This window comes from Oncorhynchus kisutch, linkage group LG9 (genome assembly GCF_002021735.2).
Source record: "Oncorhynchus kisutch isolate 150728-3 linkage group LG9, Okis_V2, whole genome shotgun sequence".
Lineage (NCBI taxonomy): Eukaryota > Metazoa > Chordata > Actinopteri > Salmoniformes > Salmonidae > Oncorhynchus > Oncorhynchus kisutch.
This window is the reverse complement of record NC_034182.2, coordinates 45,174,101-45,189,100: the sequence shown is the minus strand read 5'-3', so window position 1 is coordinate 45,189,100 and position 15,000 is coordinate 45,174,101. Positions and strand designations below refer to the sequence as shown.

Here is a 15,000-nt window from a genome sequence, read left to right as displayed (position 1 = left end):
TTTCTCTGGGAGCGTTTCTCTGGGAGCGTTTCTCTGGGAGCGTTTCTCTGGGAGCGTTTCTCTGGGAGCGTTTCTCTGGGAGCGTTTCTCTGGTTTCTCTGGGAGTGTTTCTCTGGGAGTGTTTCTCTGGGAGCGTTTCTCTGGGAGCGTTTCTCTGGGAGCGTTTCTCTGGGAGCGTTTCTCTGGTTTCTCTGGGAGTGTTTCTCTGGGAGCGTTTCTCTGGGAGCGTTTCTCTGGGAGCGTTTCTCTGGTTTCTCTGGGAGTGTTTCTCTGGGAGCGTTTCTCTGGGAGCGTTTCTCTGGTTTCTCTGGGAGTGTTTCTCTGGGAGCGTTTCTCTGGGAGCGTTTCTCTGGGAGCGCTCAGAACGCACACTGGACGAGGAGTATGGTATGATCCGAGCGTTCTGACCTCACAACGTCAGTCAAGCACCTAAGCTAACTGGCTAACCTGGCTAGCTTGCTAGCTACTTCCAGACACATAATGAGAGCAGCCCACTCTGACCATTTTACTCCCACTAGCAGAGCTGGATAAGCAGTTTTCATGTTATCCAGAACTTTGGTGACTAACTGTGCTGCTGGCAACAATTGAATTAAATTCCTCAGTTATTCTGCGCTCTGGCACACTGAGGCGAGACTGTAATCAGAGTAGATAGCCAGAGTGAATTTACGAATGTCCATTGAGAACGCACAACGACTATACCACTTAGCTACATCTACCTACTACATCCATCTACTACATCCATCACCACTTAGCTAAGAATTACGAGAATAATCAAGTCAATAAACGTCGTGTTAGATAGCATTTAGTTAAATTACTGGCAAGTTCAATGTATTAGTGGCCAACTAGCGTTAGGTAGCTAGCTAACATACCGATATATACCACTGTAATGATATGCTATGTGGTTCGTAAGGATATCGTAGCTAACACATTGTCAGCCTGTAACGTCACTTATTGGTAACGTCATTAATTTATTGCATTGCTTAACCTTTTATTAACATTTCAGACAGACAGGTATTCTAGAGGAGAAATAGACAGACAGACAGGTATTCTAGAGGAGAAATAGACAGACAGACAGGTATTCTAGAGGAGAAATAGACAGACAGACAGGTATTCTAGAGGAGAAATAGACAGACAGACAGGTATTCTAGAGGAGAAATAGACAGACAGACAGGTATTCTAGAGGAGAAATAGACAGACAGACAGGTATTCTAGAGGAGAAATAGACAGACAGACAGGTATTCTAGAGGAGAAACAGACAGACAGGTATTCTAGAGGAGAAACAGACAGACAGGTATTCTAGAGGAGAAACAGACAGACAGGTATTCTAGTGGAGAAACAGACAGACATGTATTCTAGTGGAGAAACAGACAGACAGGTATTCTAGTGGAGAAACAGACAGACAGGTATTCTAGTGGAGAAACAGACAGGTATTCTAGTGGAAAAACAGACAGACATGTATTCTAGTGGAGAAACAGACAGACAGGTATTCTAGAGGAGAAACAGACAGACAGGTATTCTAGTGGAGAAACAGACAGACAGGTATTCTAGCGGGGAAACAGACAGACAGGTATTCTAGAAGAGAAACAGACAGACATGTATTGTAGTGGAGAAACAGACAGACATGTATTCTAGAGGAGAAACAGACAGACAGGTGTTCTAGTGGAAAAACAGACAGACATGTATTCTAGAAGAGAAACAGACAGACAGGTATTCTAGTGGAGAAACAGACAGACATGTATTTTAGTAGAGAAACAGACAGACAGGTATTCTAGGGGAAAAACAGACAGACATGTATTCTAGTAGAGAAACAGACAGACAGGTATTCTAGTGGAGAAACAGACAGACAGGTATTCTAGAGGAGAAATAGACAGACAGACAGACAGACAGACAGACAGACAGACAGGTATTCTAGTGGAGAAACAGACTGACAGACAGACAGGTATTCTAGAGGAGAAACAGACTGACAGACAGACAGGTATTCTAGTGGAGAAACAGACTGACAGACAGACAGGTATTCTAGAGGAGAAACAGACTGACAGACAGGTATTCTAGTGGAGAAACAGACTGACAGACAGGTATTCTAGTGGAGAAACAGACAGACAGGTATTCTAGAAGAGAAACAGACAGACAGGTATTCTAGTGGAGAAACAGACAGACAGGTATTCTAGAGGAGAAACAGACAGACGGGTATTCTAGTGGAGAAACAGACCGACAGACAGACAGGTATTCTAGAGGAGAAACAGACCGACAGACAGACAGGTATTCTAGAGGAGAAACAGACAGACAGGTATTCTAGAGGAGAAACAGACAGACAGGTATTCTAGAGGAGAAACAGGCAGACAGACAGACAGGTATTCTTGAGGAGAAACAGACCGACAGACAGACAGGTATTCTAGTGGAGAAACAGACAGACAGGTATTCTAGAGGAGAAACAGACTGACAGGTATTCTAGAGGAGAAACAGACAGACAGGTATTCTAGAGGAGAAACAGGCAGACAGACAGACAGGTATTCTAGAGGAGAAACAGGCAGACAGACAGACAGGTATTCTTGAGGAGAAACAGACCGACAGACAGACAGGTATTCTAGTGGAGAAACAGACTGACATACAGACAGACAGGTATTATTGAGGAGAAACAGACCGACAGACAGACAGGTATTCTGGAGGAGAAACAGACAGACAGGTATTCTAGAGGAGAAACAGACTGACAGACAGGTATTCTGGAGGAGAAACAGACAGACAGGTATTCTAGAGGAGAAACAGACAGACAGACAGACAGACAGACAGGTATTATTGAGGAGAAACAGACCGACAGACAGACAGGTATTCTGGAGGAGAAACAGACAGACAGGTATTCTAGAGGAGAAACAGACTGACAGACAGGTATTCTGGAGGAGAAACAGACAGACAGGTATTCTAGAGGAGAAACAGACTGACAGACAGACAGGTATTCTGGAGGAGAAACAGACTGACAGACAGCCATACCTGTGACCACTCATCTCTAGAGTTCCATTTGACTGACAGCAGCAGCTTAGGAAGAGACTCTGGAATGTTCACACAGTAATGTCTAGAAGATGAGGGAGGGAGGGAGAAAGAGGGAGGGAGGGAGCGAGGGATACAGAAATGGAGGGAGAGGGAGAGAGGGAGGGAAGGAGGGAGGGTGTGAGAGAGGGAGGGAGGAAGAGTGTGAGAGAGGGAGGGAGGGATGGATGGAGAGTGTGAGAGAGGGAGGGAGGGAGAGTGTGAGAGAGAGGAAGGAAGGGAAGGAGGGATGGAGAGTGTGAGAGTGGGAGGGAGGGAGAGAGAGTGTGAGAGAGAGGAAGGAAGGGAAGGAGGGATGGAGAGTGTGAGAGAGAGGGAGGGAGGAAGAGTGTGAGAGAGAGGAAGGAAGGGAAGGAGGGATGGAGAGTGTGAGAGAGAGGGAGGGTGAGAGAGAGGGAGGGCATTCGGTTCAGCTTGTATTATCTAAACCTATTCTAGTTTGGTTCAATATTTCAGTTTCTTGCCAATAGAACGGTATAGAGTTGGGCTAAGAGACAGACACACACTCCACCTACAGCAGTTACCTGTGTCTCCAGAGAAAGTCCTTCTCCTGTTCAGACAGCTCATAGAGAGGATCTCTGCTACAGAGAGACCTGAGCTGCTCACCATCCGCCGCTGACACACTACTGTCACACGCCAGCCTGCTACTCTGAAACACACAGCATCACAAGACCATCATCGCCAAAGAACTGGAGGTCTGTCCAGTGCTCACTCTCTGACCAGTCCTAGACAGTAGTTGTAACCCAGTTCTCTGACCAGTCCTAGACAGTAGTTGTAACCCAGTTCTCTGACCAGTCCTAGACAGTAGTTGTAACCCAGTTCTCTGACCAGTCCTAGACAGTAGTTGTAACCCAGTTCTCTGACCAGTCCTAGACAGTAGTTGTAACCCAGTTCTCTCACCAGTCCTAGACTGTAATTGTAGCCCAGTTCTCTGACCAGTCCTAGACAGTAGTTGTAGCCCAGTTCTCTCACCAGTCCTAGACTGTAGTTGTAACCCAGTTCTCTGACCAGTCCTAGACAGTAGTTGTAACCCAGTTCTCTGACCAGTCCTAGACAGTAGTTGTAACCCAGTTCTCTCACCAGTCCTAGACAGTAGTTGTAACCCAGTTCTCTCACCAGTCCTAGACTGTAGTTGTAGCCCAGTTCTCTAGAGATGGTCCAGTTGGCGTGTTCCTCTATCTGCTGTTCATCAGGAAACAGGACCACCTGGTTGAACCATGAGAACTCTAGTTCAACACATGGAGTTTCCTACAGGGTGAGGAAGAGACCATGAGGACTAGTTCAACACACTGAGTTTCCTACAGGGTGAAGAAGAGACCATGAGGACTAGTTCAACACACTGAGTTTCCTACAGGGTGAGGAAGAGATTATATGAGGTTAAACAGAAATACATCTCATTAACTTTTGTAAAGCCAGTTTTTTACATCAGCAGTTGCCACAAGGTGACAAAACCCCAAAGGGCTCAGGGTTCAAATCCAGCCCACTGCTTGTGTTAGGACCCAGCCCACTGCTTGTGTTAGGACCCAGCCCACTGCTTGTGTTAGGACCCAGCCCACTGCTTGTGTTAGGACCCAGCCCACTGCTTGTGTTAGGACCCAGCCCACTGCTTGTGTTAGGACCCAGCCCACTGCTTGTGTTAGGACCCAGCCCACTGCTTTTGTTAGGACCCAGCCCACTGCTTGTGTTCGACCCGGCCCACTGCTTGTGTTCGACCCAGCCCACTGCTTGTGTTAGGACCCAGCCCACTGCTTGTGTTAGGACCCAGCCCACTGCTTGTGTTAGGACCCAGCCCACTGCTTGTGTTAGGACCCAGCCCACTGCTTGTGTTTGACCCAGCCCACTGCTTGTGTTAGGAACCAGCCCACTGCTTGTGTTCGACCCCGCCAACTGCTTGTGTTCGACCCAGCCCACTGCTTGTGTTCGACCCAGCCCACTGCTTGAGTTCGACCCAGCCCACTGCTTGTGTTCGACCCAGCCCACTGCTTGTGTTCAACCCAGCCCACTGCTTGTGTTAGGACCCAGCCCACTGCTTGTGTTAGGACCCAGCCCACTGCTTGTGTTAGGACCCAGCCCACTGCTTGTGTTCGACCCAGCCCACTGCTTGTGTTCGACCCAGCCCACTGCTTGTGTTAGGACCCAGCCCATTGCTTGTGTTAGGACCCAGCCCACTGCTTGTGTTCGACCCAGCCCACTGCTTGTGTTAGGACCCAGCCCACTGCTTGTGTTCGACCCAGCCCACTGCTTGTGTTAGGACCCAGCCCACTGCTTGTGTTCGACCCAGCCCACTGCTTGTGTTAGGACCCAGCCCACTGCTTGTGTTCGACCCAGCCCACTGCTTGTGTTCGACCCAGCCCACTGCTTGTGTTCGACCCAGCCCACTGCTTGTGTTAGGACCCAGCCCAATGCTTGTGTTCGACCCAGCCCACTGCTTGTGTTAGGACCCAGCCCACTGCTTGTGTTAGGACCCAGCCCACTGCTTGTGTTAGGACCCAGCCCACTGCTTGTGTTCGACCCAGCCCACTGCTTGTGTTCGACCCAGCCCACTGCTTGTGTTAGGACCCAGCCCACTGCTTGTGTTCGACCCAGCCCACTGCTTGTGTTAGGACCCAGCCCACTGCTTGTGTTCGACCCAGCCCACTGCTTGTGTTCGACCCAGCCCACTGCTTGTGTTAGGACCCAGCCCACTGCTTGTGTTCGACCCAGCCCACTGCTTGTGTTAGGACCCAGCCCACTGCTTGTGTTCGACCCAGCCCACTGCTTGTGTTCGACCCAGCCCACTGCTTGTGTTCGACCCAGCCCACTGCTTGTGTTAGGACCCAGCCCACTGCTTGTGTTCGACCCAGCCCACTGCTTGTGTTAGGACCCAGCCCACTGCTTGTGTTAGGACCCAGCCCACTGCTTGTGTTAGGACCCAGCCACTGCTTGTGTTCGACCCAGCCCACTGCTTGTGTTCGACCCAGCCCACTGCTTGTGTTAGGACCCAGCCCACTGCTTGTGTTCGACCCAGCCCACTGCTTGAGTTCGACCCAGCCCACTGCTTGTGTTCGACCCAGCCCACTGCTTGTGTTCGACCCAGCCCACTGCTTGTGTTAGGACCCAGCCCACTGCTTGTGTTAGGACCCAGCCCACTGCTTGTGTTCGACCCAGCCACCTGCTTGTGTTCGACCCAGCCCACTGCTTGTGTTAGGACCCAGCCCACTGCTTGTGTTCGACCCAGCCCACTGCTTGTGTTAGGACCCAGCCCACTGCTTGTGTTAGGACCCAGCCCACTGCTTGTGTTCGACCCAGCCCACTGCTTGTGTTCGACCCAGCCCACTGCTTGTGTTAGGACCCAGCCCACTGCTTGTGTTCGACCCAGCCCACTGCTTGTGTTAGGACCCAGCCCACTGCTTGTGTTCGACCCAGCCCACTGCTTGTGTTCGACCCAGCCCACTGCTTGTGTTCGACCCAGCCCACTGCTTGTGTTAGGACCCAGCCCACTGCTTGTGTTCGACCCAGCCCACTGCTTGTGTTAGGACCCAGCCCACTGCTTGTGTTAGGACCCAGCCCACTGCTTGTGTTAGGACCCAGCCCACTGCTTGTGTTCGACCCAGCCCACTGCTTGTGTTCGACCCAGCCCACTGCTTGTGTTAGGACCCAGCCCACTGCTTGTGTTAGGACCCAGCCCACTGCTTGTGTTCGACCCAGCCCACTGCTTGTGTTAGGACCCAGCCCACTGCTTGTGTTAGGACCCAGCCCACTGCTTGTGTTCGACCCAGCCCACTGCTTGTGTTCGACCCAGCCCACTGCTTGTGTTCGACCCAGCCCACTGCTTGTGTTAGGAACCAGCCCACTGCTTGTGTTAGGACCCAGCCCACTGCTTGTGTTAGGACCCAGCCCACTGCTTGTGTTCGACCCAGCCCACTGCTTGTGTTCGACCCAGCCCACTGCTTGTGTTAGGACCCAGCCCACTGCTTGTTTGTCCGTCTTTCCCATGGTCTCCTCCTCTGTCCAATAAAACATTTAAATGCTAAAAAGTATATCTTTAACCAATCCAGACAGACAGGAGTTGACCATAAAGCCTAGTTGTTCCTTACCTTGTTAGGGTTGGATCCAGCCACTCCTATAGGATTGAGCAGGTCCTCTAAACCGTGAGGAACTGGCCACAGGCTGAGCGCTACTTTTCCACACACTAACGTGTCCTTGTAGTCAAACAAGTTCACGTTGCCCCACGCCAGCGGGCAGTGCTCCTACGCACGCACACACACACACACACACACACACACACACACACACACACACACACACACACACACACACACACACACACACACACACACACACACACACACACACACACACACACACACACACACCATACACAGGTTGATATTTGTTCAAGTGAACGTACAGTGCTAGTAAACAGACACACAACATAGACAGGTTAGTATATGTTAGTATATGTTAGTACTAGTACCATAGACAGGTTAGTATATGTTAGTACTAGTACCATAGACAGGTTAGTATATGTTAGTACTAGTACCATAGACAGGTTAGTATATGTTAGTACTAGTACCATAGACAGGTTAGTATATGTTAGTACTAGTACCATAGACAGGTTAGTATATGTTAGTACTAGTACCATAGACAGGTTAGTATATATTAGTACTAGTACCATAGACAGGTTAGTATATGTTAGTACTAGTACCATAGACAGGTTAGTATATGTTAGTACTAGTACCATAGACAGGTTAGTATATGTTAGTACTAGTACCATAGACAGGTTAGTATATGTTAGTACTAGTACCACAGACAGGTTAGTATATGTTAGTACTAGTACCACAGACAGGTCAGTATATGTTAGTATATGTTAGTACTAGTACCATAGACAGGTTAGTATATATTAGTACTAGTACCATAGACAGGTTAGTATATGTTAGTACTAGTACCACAGACAGGTTAGTATATGTTAGTACTAGTACCATAGACAGGTTAGTATATGTTAGTACTAGTACCATAGACAGGTTAGTATATATTAGTACTAGTACCATAGACAGGTTAGTATATGTTAGTACTAGTACCATAGACAGGTTAGTATATGTTAGTACTAGTACCATAGACAGGTTAGTATATGTTAGTACTAGTACCACAGACAGGTTAGTATATGTTAGTACTAGTACCATAGACAGGTTAGTATATGTTAGTACTAGTACCATAGACAGGTTAGTATATGTTAGTACTAGTACCATAGACAGGTTAGTATATATTAGTACTAGTACCATAGACAGGTTAGTATATGTTAGTACTAGTACCACAGACAGGTTAGTATATGTTAGTACTAGTACCATAGACAGGTTAGTATATGTTAGTACTAGTACCATAGACAGGTTAGTATATGTTAGTACTAGTACCATAGACAGGTTAGTATATGTTAGTACTAGTACCATAGACAGGTTAGTATATGTTAGTACTAGTACCATAGACAGGTTAGTATATGTTATACTAGTACCATAGACAGGTTAGTATATGTTAGTACTAGTACCATAGACAGGTTAGTATATGTTAGTACTAGTACCATAGACAGGTTAGTATATGTTAGTACTAGTACCATAGACAGGTTAGTATATGTTAGTACTAGTACCATAGACAGGTTAGTATATGTTAGTATATGTTAGTACTAGTACCACAGACAGGTTAGTATATGTTAGTACTAGTACCATAGACAGGTTAGTATATGTTAGTACTAGTACCATAGACAGGTTAGTATATGTTAGTACTAGTACCATAGACAGGTTAGTATATGTTAGTACTAGTACCACAGACAGGTTAGTATATGTTAGTACTAGTACCATAGACAGGTTAGTATATGTTAGTACTAGTACCACAGACAGGTTAGTATATGCGGTGCGGTAGCTACCTCTTTGGCTCCCTTGCGTCCCTTGACGCTGCAGATGGAGAGACAGAGTCTGGCGGAGTGAGGGAGGTCCGTCATGTAGATGTCATAGGACAGCCACTCATTCCACCTGGAGAGGAGAGAGAGAAGAGGCTGATGAGATACTTTGTCTAGTTGTAGAAATGTTGTAATAATGTTGTAGTTGATAAGGGTTGAGCCATTGCTGGGGTGTTTGATTCATACGAAGACTCTATATTCTCAAAGAACCATCAAATCAAATTGTCTTTGTCACATGAGCAAAATACAACAGGTGTAGTAGACCTCACAGTGAAATGCTGAATACAACAGGTGTAGTAGACCTCACAGTGAAATGCTGAATACAACAGGTGTAGTAGACCTCACAGTGAAATGCTGAATACAACAGGTGTAGTAGACCTTACAGTGAAATGCTGAATACAACAGGTGTAGTAGACCTTAGAGTGAAATGCTGAATACAACAGGTGTAGTAGACCTTACAGTGAAATGCTGAATACAACAGGTGTAGTAGACCTTACAGTGACATGCTGAATACAACAGGTGTAGTAGACCTTACAGTGAAATGCTGAATACAACAGGTGTAGTAGACCTTACAGTGAAATGCTGAATACAACAGGTGTAGTAGACCTTACAGTGAAATACTGAATACAACAGGTGTAGTAGACCTTACAGTCAAAATGCTGAATACAACAGGTGTAGTAGACCTTACAGTGAAATGCTGAATACAACAGGTGTAGTAATGTTGTTGTAGTAGTGTGGTAGTAGTGTTGTAGTAGTGGTATAATAGTGTTGCAGTAATGTTATAATAGTGTTGTAGTAGTGTTGTAGTAGTGGTGTAGTAGTGTAGTAGTAGTAGTGTTGTAGTAGTGGTATAATAGTGTTGCAGTAATGTTATTATAGTGTTGTAGTAGTGTTGTAGCAATGTTATAGTAATGTTGTAGTAATGTTGCAGTTATGCTATAGTAATGTTATAGTAATGCTATAGTACTGCTATGGTAATGTTGTAGTAATGTTGTAGTTATGGTATAGTAATGGTATAGTAATGCTATAGTACTGCTACAGTAATGTTGTAGTAATGTTGTAGTAATGTTGATGTAGTAGTGGTTTAATAGTGTTGCAGTAATGTTATAATAGTGTTGTAGTAGTGTTGTAGTAATGGTGTAGTTATGTTATAGTAATGTTATAGTAATGTTAAATTGGTTTGTAGTAGTGGTATAATAGTGTTGCAGTAATGTTATAATAGTGTTGTAGTAGTGGCATAATAGTGTTGCAGTAATGTTATAATAATGTTGTAGTAATGTTGTAGTAATGTTGTAGTTATGTTGTAGTGGTGTTGTTGTAGCAGTGTTGTAGTAGTGTTGTAGTAATGTTGTAGTTATGTTATAGTAATGTTATAATAGTGTTGTAGTAGTGTTGTAGTAGTGGTATAATAGTGTTGCATTAATGTTATAATAGTGTTGTAGTAGTGGCATAATAGTGTTGCAGTAATGTTATAATAATGTTGTAGTAATGTTGTAGTAATGTTGTAGTTATGTTGTAGTGGTGTTGTTGTAGCAGTGTTGTAGTAGTGTTGTAGTAATGTTGTAGTTATGTTATAGTAATGTTATAATAGTGTGGTAGTAGTGTTGTAGTAGTGGTATAATAGTGTTGCAGTAATGTTATAATAGTGTTGTAGTAGTGTTGTAGTAGTGTTGTAGTAGTGGTATAATAGTGTTGTAGTAGTGTTGTAGTAGTGGTATAATAGTGTTGCAGTAGTGTTGTAGTAGTGGTATAATAGTGTTGCAGTAATGTTATAATAGTGTTGTAGTAGTGTTGTAGTAATGTTGTAGTTATGTTATAGTAATGTTATAATAGTGTTGTAGTAGTGTTGTAGTAGTGGTATAATAGTGTTGCAGTAATGTTATAATAGCGTTGTAGTAGTGGTATAATAGTGTTGCAGTAATGTTATAATAGTGTTGTAGTAATGTTGTAGTTATGTTGTAGTTATGTTATAGTAATGTTATAGTAATGCTATAGTGGTGTTGTGGTGGTGTAGTAATGGTACCTGGGGTTGGAGCAGGGTACTCTCTGGGTGTTGACGTTGTCACACAGCGGCTCTCCTCCATGATAGATACCAGTTCTAACATATATCTACAACAGTTGATCAGTTACAGGAGACAACATGATGTCAACACACACAGACAGTTAATATTGACATCAATTGATATTATCATTATGGAGCGTGTCTGTCTACCCCTACCTTGTCAATGTCTCTGATGTTGACGTTGACGTATGTAGCACAGAGCAGGCGGACCCTCAGCAGGGTGTTGAAGGCCCAGAGGGAGCGGGGTGAGCTGGGATCTCCTCCCCCAGGACAGGGGCTGGGCTGGGGGGTCCGCCGACTGTAGGAGGGAGCTACAAACCCACTGCCTGGGAGCTGGCTGTACAGACTGTCCTTTGACACTAACATCAGGTGGGGCAGGCGGCCAACCGTTATACAGCTACGGATATACTGGGGGATACACGGGGAGGAATGGGTTAAGAGTGTGATCACGTTAATATGTGTGTGGCTATGGATCAGCCATGACAGTGTGTGTGTGTGTGTCTGTATGTCTGTCTCTGTGTGTGCGTGTCTGTCTCTCTCTCTGTCCTACCTTGTACTGACTGAGGGGGTATATATTTACCTTGTACTGACTGAGGGCTATTTATTTCTACTGACTGAGGGGGTATATATTTCTACTGACTGTGGGGTATATATTTATACAGACTGAGGGGGTATATATTTACCTTATACTGACTGAGGGGGTATATATTTATACTGACTGAGGGGTATATATTTATACTGACTGAGGGGGTATATATTTATACTGACTGTGGGGTATATATTTATTCAGACTGAGGGGGTATATATTTACCTTATACTGACTGAGGGCTATTTATTTATACTGACTGAGGGGGTATATATTTATACGGACTGTGGGGTATATATTTATACTGACTGAGGGGTATTTATTTATACTGACTGAGGGGGTATATATTTATACTGACTGAGGGGGTATATATTTATACTGACTGAGGGGGTATTTATTTATACTGACCGAGGGGGTATTTATTTATACTGACTGAGGGGGTATTTATTTATACTGACTGAGGGGGTATTTATTTATACTGACTGTGGGGTATTTATTTATACTGACTGAGGGGGTATATATTTACCTTATACTGACTGAGGGCTATTTATTTATACTGACTGAGGGGGTATATATTTATACTGACCGAGGGGGTATATATTTACCTTATACTGACTGAGGGCTATTTATTTATACTGACTGAGGGGGTATATATTTATACTGACTGAGGGGGTATATATTTACCTTATACTGACTGAGGGGTATTTATTTATACTGACTGAGGGGGTATATATTTACCTTATACTGACTGAGGGGGTATATATTTATACTGACTGAGGGGTATATATTTATACTGACTGAGGGGTATATATTTATACTGACTGAGGGGGTATATATTTATACTGACAGAGGGGGTATTTATTTATACTGACTGTGGGGTATATATTTATACTGACTGAGGGGGTATATATTTACCTTGTACTGAATGAGGGGTATTTATTTATACTGACTGAGGGGGTAAATATATTTACCTTATACTGACTGAGGGGTATTTATTTATACTGACTGAGGGGGTATTTATTTATACTGACTGAGGGGTATTTATTTATACTGACTGAGGGGGTATATATTTACCTTGTACTGACTGAGGGGGTATATATTTATACTGACTGAGGTGGTATTTATTTATACTGACTGTGGGGTATTTATTTATACAGACTGAGGGGGTATATATTTATACTGACTGAGGGGGTATATATTTATACTGACTGAGGGGTTATATATTTACCTTGTACTGAATGAGGGGTATTTATTTATACTGACTGAGGGGTATATATTTATACTGACTGAGGGGTTATATATTTACCTTGTACTGAATGAGGGGTATTTATTTATACTGACTGAGGGGGTAAATATATTTACCTTATACTGACTGAGGGGTATTTATTTACCTTATACTGACTGAGGGGTATATATTTATACTGACTGAGGGGGTATATATTTATACTGACTGAGGGGGTATATATTTATACTGACTGAGGGGGTATATATTTATACTGACTGAGGGGGTAAATATATTTACCTTATACTGACTGAGGGGTATTTATTTATACTGACTGTGGGGTATATATTTACCTTGTACTGAATGAGGGGTATTTATTTATACTGACTGAGGGGGTATATATTTACCTTATACTGACTGAGGGGTATTTACCTTATATTGACTGTGGGGTATATATTTATACTGACTGAGGGGGTATATATTTACCTTAAACTGACTGAGGGGTTTATTTATTTATACTGACTGTGGGGTATATATTTATACTGACTGAGGGGTATTTGTTTATACTGACTGAGGGGGTATTTATTTATACTGACTGAGGGGTATTTATTTATACTGACTGAGGGGGTATTTATTTATACTGACTGAGGGGTATTTATTTATACTGAATGAGGGGGTATACATTTACCTTGTACTGACTGAGGGGGTATATATTTACCTTGTACTGACTGAGGGGGGTATTTCTCCAGCAGGTATTCATCACATCCACAGACCTTCAGGATGTACTGCCCCTGGTATTCCTGGACACACAGCCTCAGCTGCTGGGCCGACAGGTGCATAGACCTGGGGGGTTGGGGGGTTATTCTCTAGCACCATCACCTACTGTAAGCCTCTCTCCTGTTTCTGTAGTGTGAGGCAGCTTGATGTACCACCACCCTGACATACATGTGATACACACACACCGTCATCACCTACCTAGTCTTCTTCCTGATGGCCTCTGCTATAAGTTGTTCAGGCAGACTGTCATGGCTGATCTTTAGGGTGTACTTCTGTTTAGAGTTGGAGGGAGAGACAATCACCCAGATAGTGACTATCAGACGACCTGGAAGTGGGAGTTGGGGGGAGAAGAGAAAGACAACAAAATGTCAATTAAATATTTACATTTCTCAAAAACACACGGAATACTGTAAATACTAATATGATAATACAAACAAATATAATTTTTCACACTGACACACACACACACATATACATATACACACACACACACACACATATACACACACACACGCACGCACACACGCACACACACACACACATATACACACACACACGCACGCACACACACACACACATATACACACACACACACACACACACACACACACACACACACACACACACACGTACTAACCTTTGTCCAGTTTGCAGTAGATCTATTGTGGTTAGTGTTAATATAGTATAGCGCAGCGTTGCACAGTGGGGGTATATATATATATATATATACTATGTAGATAACATAGTATAGTGTAGTATATTGCAGTATAGTCTGGTGTAGTATAACATAGTGTCATGGTGTGTAGTATATCATAGTATAGTATGATATAGTATAGTGTAGTATAGTATAATATAGTGTAGTATAGTATAATACAGTGTAGTATAGTATAGTATAGTGTAGTATAGTATAATATAGTGTAGTATAGTATAATACAGTGTGGTTGTAGTGTATTATAGTGCAGTATAATACAGTGTAGTATAGTATAATATAGTGTAGTATAGTATAATATAGTGTATTATAGTATAATACAGTGTAGTATAGTATAATATAGTGTATTATAGTATAATACAGTGTAGTATAGTATAATATAGTGTAGTATAGTATAATATTGTGTGGTTGTAGTGTATTATAGTGCAGTATAATATAGTGTAGTATAGTATAATATAGTGTAGTTGTTGTGTGGTATAATAATGTAGTGCATTGTTGTGTAGTATAATATAGTGTGGTTGTAGTGTGTTATAGTGCAGTATAATACAGTGTAGTATAATATAATATAGTTTAGTATAGTATAATATAGTGTGGTATAATAATGTAGTGCAGTGTTGTGTAGTATAGTATAGTATAATATAGTGTGGTTGTAGTGTGTTATAGTGCAGTATAA

General features: G+C 43.4%; 1 protein-coding gene across 1 annotated transcript in view; it reads right to left on the bottom strand.

Moving 5' to 3' along the window:
• zgc:158659 (PI3K_p85B and PI3K_rbd domain-containing protein) overlaps positions 1-15,000 on the bottom strand; it is an 83,004-nt gene that overhangs the window by 50,565 nt on the left and 17,439 nt on the right. Inside the window, 10 exon segments of the mRNA XM_031832693.1 lie at positions 2,986-3,067; positions 3,567-3,691; positions 4,159-4,290; positions 7,119-7,271; positions 8,939-9,044; positions 10,995-11,080; positions 11,190-11,441; positions 13,530-13,539; positions 13,571-13,684; positions 13,817-13,943. Coding sequence (XP_031688553.1) covers positions 2,986-3,067; positions 3,567-3,691; positions 4,159-4,290; positions 7,119-7,271; positions 8,939-9,044; positions 10,995-11,080; positions 11,190-11,441; positions 13,530-13,539; positions 13,571-13,684; positions 13,817-13,943 — 1,187 coding nt within the window.